General features: G+C 48.3%; 1 protein-coding gene across 1 annotated transcript; it reads left to right on the plus strand.

The window, feature by feature from the left end:
• The first annotated feature begins 47 nt into the window (after nt 1–47).
• LOC128154250 (complement decay-accelerating factor-like) lies at nt 48–8,557 on the plus strand. Its single transcript, XM_052814516.1, has 13 exons — nt 48–149; nt 221–416; nt 685–873; nt 1,179–1,248; nt 1,412–1,581; nt 2,226–2,325; nt 3,990–4,072; nt 4,573–4,767; nt 4,982–5,041; nt 5,160–5,288; nt 5,398–5,586; nt 5,911–6,007; nt 7,163–8,557. The coding sequence occupies exons 1-12, from the start codon at nt 48–50 to the stop codon at nt 6,000–6,002; spliced, it is 1,575 nt and encodes a 524-aa protein (XP_052670476.1). The 3' UTR covers nt 6,003–6,007; nt 7,163–8,557.
• Nucleotides 8,558–9,171: the final 614 nt, after the last annotated feature.

A 9,171-nucleotide genomic window follows, 5' to 3' on the forward strand; every position in this document is an offset into this window, starting at 1 on the left:
GCCAGTCTCAGGTCAAATAAAAGGGTTGAGTTATTCCCCCATTCCTTATGGTGGGGCAGGAGGACCGGGAGGCTTCACCCGAGCCTGTGGATGACAGTCGTCCCCCACCCATGGCTGCTGTCCGTGTCCCTGCCAGAGGCTTTACCTCCGTGGGTGTTCTGGAAAGGTTTCCACTGCTCCAGAAGCTTGGCTGAGTCTTCCGTGCTGCATCTCCTCCCAGCTTCAGAAACAGCCCCTTGGAGCCAACGGTGCTCACCAGAGCAGCACAGAAATTGCTGCAATGAGGTCTGGAGGACCAGGACGGGGGAAGCCCCCAAGCACCCTGAGCTGGGGGGCACTCGCCGGGGCATGGGGGTCTGGCCACCTCGCGCTGCTCCTGGCCTTGCTGGGGCTCCTAGGCATGCCTGTGGCTTGCGGTGAGTACCGGGGCACAGGGGGCATGGGGACAGCCAGCGGGACCTGCCTGCGTCTCAGCTTGCTGCTTGGGGGCTGGGGTGGGTGATGCCACCACCCCCAAGCCTGGGGACCCATCGCTTGGTGTTCTAAGGGATGCAGCCCTGCCCGGTGCCTTTGCCCGGAGGGGAAGCCTGGACCAGCCCAGCTGCCCGCCCGGGATGCTCGCTGGGGCTGGGGAAGGGGCCAGGGAACGGGGTCCTCACCCGAGGGGGTCTTCTCCTGCCGCAGATGACTGTGGGCCCCCACCTCGCATGACCCACTCCAGACCGTCCAGTGACGAGCAGGCCAGCAGCTTCCCCGTTGGATCCAGGGTGATGTATACGTGCACCGAAGGCGCCATCAAAATCCCCGGGAGGTCGGACACGGTGGAGTGCCTGCCCGGCGCGCGCTGGTCAAAGCTGCCCGAGCCCTGTGGCCGTAAATACCTCCTTTCTCTGAAACACGGCTCCCTCGCCTGTCTCTCATTTGGCTTAAAATTTCTGCCCCTTACGGCGGCTGCTCTGCAGCGGCACCATCCTCCTGGCGAGGTACAAACCCACTTCCCTCAGCCGCTGTTCGTCAGAGCTGCTGGTGGGTGCAGGATCCGTGCCTGTCGTCCAGGGGGTCGGTCCTGGAGCCCGGGATGCTCGCACACCTCCCGAGCCCCGGCCGGCAGAGGCTGTGCAAGCGGCTGCAGCGTGCCCCACGGCACGTGCATGTGACTTCTTATTTTCTACTAACAGCTTTGCCTGTGCAGTTAACGCATCTTCATCCGTGCTTTGCAAAAGATGCGTTCAGCAGAATAGCAGCCTGGTAAGAAAAGAGAAGTAACCTGCCATGAATGTGAGGAGCTTTCCAAAAGCACCGTAGTGAGAGCATTTCTGTGATTCCAAGGTTTATTTTGCATGCCTCCCGGCGGGCGGCTCTTTCAGGTCCGCTTTCCTTGACTGCCAGGGAGCTGTGCTGCCCCGTCAAGGTTGCGGTTTGCTGCCCTGTCCACGGTGGATGAGAGGATTAATTTCTTTCCTGTTGGGACCAACGTGAGCTACGTCTGCCGCCCCGGCTACGAGAACACCTCGGAAAGTTCCCCCACCAGCACTTGCCTTGAAAACCTGACGTGGTCGGAAGCTGCCGAGCTGTGCAGGAGTGAGTATCTCTGCTCCGCTCGGCTTGCTGAGAAGCAGGTGTGGAGTTCAGAGCAGGTCAGGTAGCTGCTCCCAAACTGCGTGCTGCGATGCAGCCGGCTTGTTAACATCCCAACAGCTACACGCTTAATACAAAATTAGCTGGATATTCCTTGACATTCATATTTAAGACCGGACAGTAGGAGTGTCAATAATGTTCTTTTTTTTTTTTCCTGCTGGCATAAACAGATGTGTTTTGATTTTCATGTTAGGAAATACATTTGCATCTGGTCAGGGCATATGCACAGGACAAATGCCAATTTGCAATTCTAGTGTTGAACTTCAAAATGAAGACAAAGCATGTTTCTCGGTGAAATCCACGTAATATTAAGACTGATGATACGGCAGCAATACATTTGTCACAGTTGAGGTACTTACTGCCAAACTATTGAGATGGAAATATCTCTGCAAATATTCTCCTCTGCCCTCCTGCGAGATGCTCACCGCTGTGAGCGTGGAGCCCTTATGGCGATCCACACCTTCCACGTGGGAAGTCAAATGCTTTGGTACCTTCGGGTATAACCCCCTAAGTCTGTCCCTTATTTAGCCTTTTTTATTTCTCCATCGCCGTGTATTACCGCTAACACTGGCCTTGTTCTCCGGCAGGGAGATCCTGCGGAGACCCGGGAGCGCTGCCCGGCGGCAGGATGGTCGCTCTTACAGACTTGCGGTTCGGTGCAAGAGTGAACGTGTTCTGCGAAGACGGGTGAGTCACGGCGCAGTGCCCCGAGCTCCAGTACACCAGTGCTGATGCTGGAATACAGCTCCAGTCCAGTGCGATGAACTTGTGGACACGGGCTGGGCTGCTATTTCACAATATATCGCTCCTATGGTGTTGCTCCGAGTGCAGAGCATGGGTCTGCTTTTCCCACTTGAATCACAGCTTTGGGCTGGGAGGGAATAAAACACAGCTGGAGGGAAGGGACCAGGATCTGAATTTATGGCTGCCTTTTCCTTCAAGTGTCATCTAGAGGAAATTTAACTGCCCCAGGGTATCTATCCTAGCCGTACTGTCAGTTTATAACTATAGACTTCAAAACAAGTTACTTAAAATATTTCAGCCTAACATATTTGAGATATATTGAATAAAAAGGGGTTATGTTGGAATTTTTAAAATTCAGTGATGTTCAGCTAGAAAACTGCAGTGAAGCACACTTTCCATCAGTCAGTGAGCTGACTCATGCTTTCTGCCTGCTTTCAATCAGGGCCCACATGCAGTAGACTGACCTGCAAAATCAAGCTCTTGCAACTCCAGCTAGTATTCCTCCCTCCCTAGCAGGAACTAGCTGGCATTATCTGGCTTGTTCTGCCAATCTTTGCAGCTGCTTCAAATATAACAGGGTTTTTTTTTCTCCAGATATTCCCTTAGGATGGACTTCGGGGAAATGACAGCATGTCCCACCCTTCTAGGATTCAGCTTCGGAAATACACATCAGGGTGGAGGGATAATGTTATCCATCTAAGCACGATCAGATACTATCAATCGTGTCCAAATGATGAATTTTTTTGAGCAGGAGGATGTAATTCAGAGATTGGGGAAGGTGTCGGTGCTGTCAGAACAGGATGCATTAGCTTCCAGCAAGCCAATCCAAAAACCACGTTAATGAAATCTAGATCCCTATTGCCCCTCACTGGTCCCTGCTCTATGTAGTGGAGGCATTTGAGTATTTGCAGGGACTGGCTGAGAAGGTACGCCGGCAGTCTGCTTTTCTGGCAAAACTTTAGCAAAACAGCTACACCCTTACAACCCAAAAGCAATGTGCTAGGGAGGAGGTGGCACTGAAGGGTGCTGGGCACCCCGCTCTCTACCACTGGCGCTGCGGGTTTCAGCAGATCCAGCTAACTGACCTCGGTAATGCAGCCCTGCCGCGAAGCGGAGCAGCAGTCTGGGCTGAGCCTCGGCCTTTAGAGATGCTGTGTGTGCTCAGGAGGGAGCTCTGCACCTCGTCACCTCGTCCTGGTGGGTGACAGTGGCGTGGGAAAGGCACTGGATGCCAGCAGCCTGAATCCCAGCACTGCTCTCCACCGGGAAGCAGGCAGGAAGAAATAGTCCCTGATTCAGCAAATTCAAGCCTGTTGCATCCATGTGGGAATCCGCACCTAACCTCAGCACTGTCTCCCATTCACCGTGTGCTCTGCTACCCGCCAGCTACGACTTCTCCCATGCTTGCAATGGAAGATACGCTCTGCAATGAGTCAAAGGAGAGAATCGCCTAAAAATAGTTTAACAAGGATCCTGGCAGAGAGCAAGGTGAAGGAGCTCTCCCGCTAACCAGTGTGTATCTGCGTGTCTGCTTGCTTGGGGAAAAAATTGTTCTTGGTTTCTGGATAGCTACACAATTTTTTCTTTTCTTGTGTATTTTCACTTAGGTACAAATTAGATGGGAGGCATTTCATCCAGTGTCAGCTCAAAGGAAACGACGTTGAATGGAGTAAACTTCCAACTTGTAAATGTAAGATTAATCCAACCTTGCTTTTGACTTCACTCCAGTAGATCCTGCATACTAGACTAGTCTAAACTTGTCTTCATACATTGTTTTTGTTGATATTATGTGGCAGATCTGTCACCAATGCTGCAGCTGAGAAATATCCATTTTGCTGCTGACACTGTATTTCAGCAGTTTTGTTCCCACAAGATCAACATATTTGCTCATGCCTTAAGGTTACAGTGAAGGTGACAGGATGAGATTTTGAGGAATCATGAGCCAGGGCATGGCAAGTTGCCTGTTCATTTTTTGTGACTCTTGGAGTGAGAGGGAGAAAGACATGACAACAGAAACACTTCAGAAACAAGAAAGAGATAATCAAGACAGAAGGCAGTGCTAGTTACCTATCTTCAGTTGTCCACAAAGTTTATTGTCCTCAAGAATCTTAGGTGGACTCAAGAAACATTTTGCATTTTCAGTATTACTGAAGCTTTTAGCAATACTCGTGTTGACCTTCTTTCCTGCAGTAATTACCTGCTCTTCACCTCCTCAAATTAGCAACGGAAAGCATGATGGTGAAGGTGTAGAAAAATTTGCCTATAACTCAACCGTGACTTACAGATGTGACTCTGGCTTTCGGCTCGTTGGAAATGTGAGCATCCGTTGTACGAGTACGGACAAAACAAACGGAGTCTGGAGTGGAGCTGTGCCTGAATGCAAAGGTGGTTTCATCTGAGTTTAGTATTTATTATGAGCTCAGTATTTAGTACGCACCAGCTTAAAATATTGTGAAAGCTTAGTACAGGACATGTCAGGCGTAAGTCATACTGCAATTTTAAAGAGAAAAAATGCAGTGCTGCTAAAGTGAGTAAGGAATGTACAGTCTGTGCAAGAAAGGCGTAGTGCTCCTAGCAATACTTACTCTTTATACCCTAGAGAAAAGCACGTCTGTCAAACTTGGAGCAAAAGAAATGGAGAGGAGTCCTGCTCCCCAAAGTGAGTTGAAAAGATTGTACATTAAGTCCCACGTTTCCCAACTTAATTTGCTCCTTTATCACATTTCTGTGAAAAAGCCACTCAATGAATTTCACACCACGATTTTCTTTCTTTTCAGATTCCCGTGGAAATGGCATCCAACCATCTAAGAAGGCTTTCACGTGGGAAATGAAGCTCAGCCTATATAAAAAGTCACTGCAAAATACCATCTCCTTCTCCCACTCTTCTTCTTTCTCCAGGACACCAGGTCAGTCCTGGAGGCTCATTTGGAGTTTGGGGGAACTCATTGATGGGACTCGCTGGTTACTGCCAGTCCTGTAGCTGGAGTTTTCATTTTTTCCCACGTTTCTTTTCAGTGTCAAGGAGCTGTGCTACCTCGGCGTTCAGATTCGTTGTACCTTTGTACAAAACCCAAAACTACTATTCTCCTGGGACAAACCAAGGACCCAAGTGTCTTCCAAAGTACATGGGGATCTCTGGCATCCTCCCACAAGCCGGCTGCTTTGAAAACTTAAAACGGTCTAAAGTTGCATCATTTTGTGGAAGTGAGTGATTTTTTTGTCATGTTCTTTTCTTATATAAGTTTTCTCTGTATAATTTATATTTTTTGCTGGTTGGACATCTGATTCCAAGCTCAGGTTTGACTGCACTGACCTCCCCCTCTTAAAAAAGCTTTGCTTTGTATGAAATGTATTTTCATGTATCAGTTGTTTCCTTGCCCTTGCGTTATTACAGATTTTAACTCATTTTTTGCCATATTGCAAAGCAAGAGATAACTTTGTACCACGTAGCCTTAAGAGTGCCAGGGCTTCTGTCCTTGCTCCAGCAGCGAGAGGCAATGCACTAACACTAACCTTGTTCCACACCAGCGAGGTCGTGGGCAGCCAGGAGAAGCTGGACATGGCAGAAGTGCTGCTACAACAGATTCCCCATCCGTTGCAAAGGATTATTTTACCCATAAAAAGGGTGAGTGTCCGCTGCGTTGAAAACAGTGTCTGGGTGGGAAATAAAAGCGTGTAATGTTAAGCAATAAAGACAAAACGCCTGCTGGAGGGTCTTGCTACCCAGCTGGAGACTGGATGAAAAGCATTTCTCTGGTGTCAAAGTCCAGCTAAACTTGCCCATCCCTGAGCCATGTCTCTTGGGTCAAAACCAGAAAATCTGTCACCCCTGTTGTGGTGGATTTTGTGTGTGAACGCGCTGAGCCCGGGGCTGTTACGTGAGTGTGACGAGGCAGGTGCTTAAGCCCAGGTCCAGAAATGCCCCCATTGCAAAGGCAGCGTGGCCAGGAGGGATTTTCCCCATTTGCTGCATCATTTCACAAAGGTGGGGTTTGTTCCAACCTGCGAGCATCGCCAGGCTGACGGCTGGGACCAAAACCCCAAAGTATTTGTCTGGACTGTTAAACAAGGAATCAAAGAATCCCACTTGTGGGGTTAAAGGCAGGGCAACGGGCTGCATGGTTGGGCACTTGTGGAAGTGTCTGTAGGAAAGACGTCGCAGTGGTATCAGTGTAGGAAAAGGGCTCCGAGAAGGGCTTTGCAGGCCTTAAAAGAGATGAAGTGTGGTGATGTTGGGCCCTTGGTAGGAACAAATGAAGGCTAGAAGGATCCTGGATCATACAACACGGAAGGAAAGGGGAAAACTTTGTCCTTTGTTTTTGCCTAAAAGCTTCTACTTTGCTCTATTATGTAACTTCAGAACGAAGATTGATTTAAAAATCTCTTCCTGCTGATTTTTCTCTTTTTACTCTTTTGTCATTCTTGGCACTTCTTCAGGAGATCGTGTCAAAGCAGCAGCTTGACACACGATCTCAAGCGTGAGGAATGCCACTTTGTGTTGTACTTCAGGAACTTGGCTCTCCTGCCCCAAAACACGGGTCCTGTAAAATCAGCCCCTCGGTAGCAGAAGGCTAGAGCAAGGGATGAGATGGGGGAAAATGGAACACTGCCTGCAAACAGCCTCTAGTGTTTGAAGGAGGAATTGTTTTGGGCCTTTATAAAGTGCAGTGCTAAAATTCACCCCCAAACCTGGTGGGTTTTTAAAAATCTGGGCAGAAAGCTTCACTCTCCTTGAAGGTACAGCCAGGCTAATCTTCACGTGAATGTTTCCTTCCCCCAGGCTGCGTATACGGACTGTGGCAAGTGCACAGAAAGATTTATCTGCAGCTTTGAAGCAGTTTATTTGTGACGGGTCTGCCCTCCTCCAGCGATGCTTTGACAAAAGGACCCCCGTGGAAGGAACCCTGGGAGGAGGCATTTGCACTTTCCTTGCATGGTTGCAAAGACAACTGGCACGTGCTGCTCTTCCTGCCATCTCACTGCAGATGTAGACAAGACACACAGTTAAATGGGATCCCACCTATCTAAATATATTGTTATCTTTTAAAACAAAAATAGTACTGTAAGCATGAAGCATGTAAACCCTTCACCGTGTTCTGTTTCTAAAGCGTCCTATGCAATGGTCGTACTTGTTAGGACTCTGACGCTTTGCTTTAAAACAAAGAATAAGCTAGATCAGGTCTGTCCCATGTACATGTACAAAATGTATTTTTTGAATTGTGATATGTTTTAATGTTCCAAGAAATTGATTGAAAATTACTTACGCAAGAGTTGGCTAATTCCCACAGTTCCTTCTCCCGAGTTTTTCTCTTTCAGCGGTTTCCTCCTAACATCCCAAATCCAGTTATGATTCTGGGCTGACCTGACCAGCCTTTTTTCAGGCTGGAGTTGGGAAGCGGCAGTTTCTCAGAAACCCCCCAGGCCTTCTGCAGAATTTCTGACAGAGCTCGGTTACGTCACAACTCGTCCGACTCGGTGTTTCCACAACCACCCATTTCCTTGCTCGCTAGCAACTCCAACGTGCTGCCATAACAGTCACTGTAAATACACAGACTCACAGGACAGGCTGTAAAAGACCCAAATATCTCTGCTGAACTGGGCTGCTCCCTTAACTTAGGAATTTCTGGCTGTAGCATGGTCTGGTTGCAGATACACCCATGGTAGCTGCCAGCAGGGTTGAGCTGAAAGCAAAATACTGACTTCCCTGTCTTGCAAATTTATGAGATCATTTCTCTTAGGAAATCATAGTATTTTACAGGCTAAATTGAATTTATATCTTTAGTACTTTAAGCACTTTCTTTAGCAAAAGCTTTTTTTTGTATCAGACATAAATTCTTTGCAGTTTATATTTCCGTTCAGATTACATGAAAGATAAAAGCCATGAGTGGTCTGGGTATCTACTAACCTCATACTGTAAAGGAGCTATTTTTGCTTTCCAAACAGAGGAAGGCAGCTCTGTAATGCTGCAGTCTGTGAGCACATCAACTCCGCACAGACACAGAGAAGTAATAGCTAAACATAACTCTCCAGCATTGTCATACTGCAACAGAGAAACTGGAAATGTCAGGTTTATGTTATTGGCTGCTTACAGTCTTTGTCCTATACAGCACACTAATTGCCATATATTTAGGTGCCATTCTGGGGTTTTATTTACACTTAGTAATAAATGGTAATTGTTTATAAAGGATAACCTGTGAATTCAACTGCTTGCTGTTCCCTGTTCATATTTTATGCTCTTTTCAGGAAGCTATCAGCTTTTAGAGATATCTTGATAATGGTCAGATTTGCTGTTCAATCAGTTCTTTATCAGCACTCTTCCTTATTTATTTTCTAAATGGCCTCCTACGCAAGTTTAACTTGGTTTTAAAAAAACAGGGGGAAAAAGAAAGAAAGAAAGAAAGAAAATCCATGCAGTAATGTTTGGGAACGTGAGTGTTTCTAGCAAGTGGTCTGAAAAAGAAAGCTGGAGCGATGCGTACCTGCCTTAATCCCATTTAGCCGTCCTGGACGCGAGCTCTGCAGCCCCTCTGCTGCGGCTCCCCCGGGCAGCCCGCGGGGTCTGTCCCAAAAAGGCTTTGGGAGCTGTGGGCGACGTCCCAGGCTGCTGCCCGGCACGGGGATGCAGGAGTGCGTGGGAGCGGGCAGGGAGCCAAGGGTGGGTTTCTGCGGAAAGCCAAGAGCAACTCCGGCAGCTCAACCCCTGTTTTTGCTGGCTGGTTTTGCTGGAAAACCTCACGTTGTTCCAGTCCGAGCCTGGCAGCGAAGGTGCGTAGAGCATCACGGGTCAGG

Source organism: Harpia harpyja, chromosome 19, assembly GCF_026419915.1.
Source record: "Harpia harpyja isolate bHarHar1 chromosome 19, bHarHar1 primary haplotype, whole genome shotgun sequence".
In the NCBI taxonomy this organism is placed as follows: Eukaryota; Metazoa; Chordata; class Aves; order Accipitriformes; family Accipitridae; genus Harpia; species Harpia harpyja.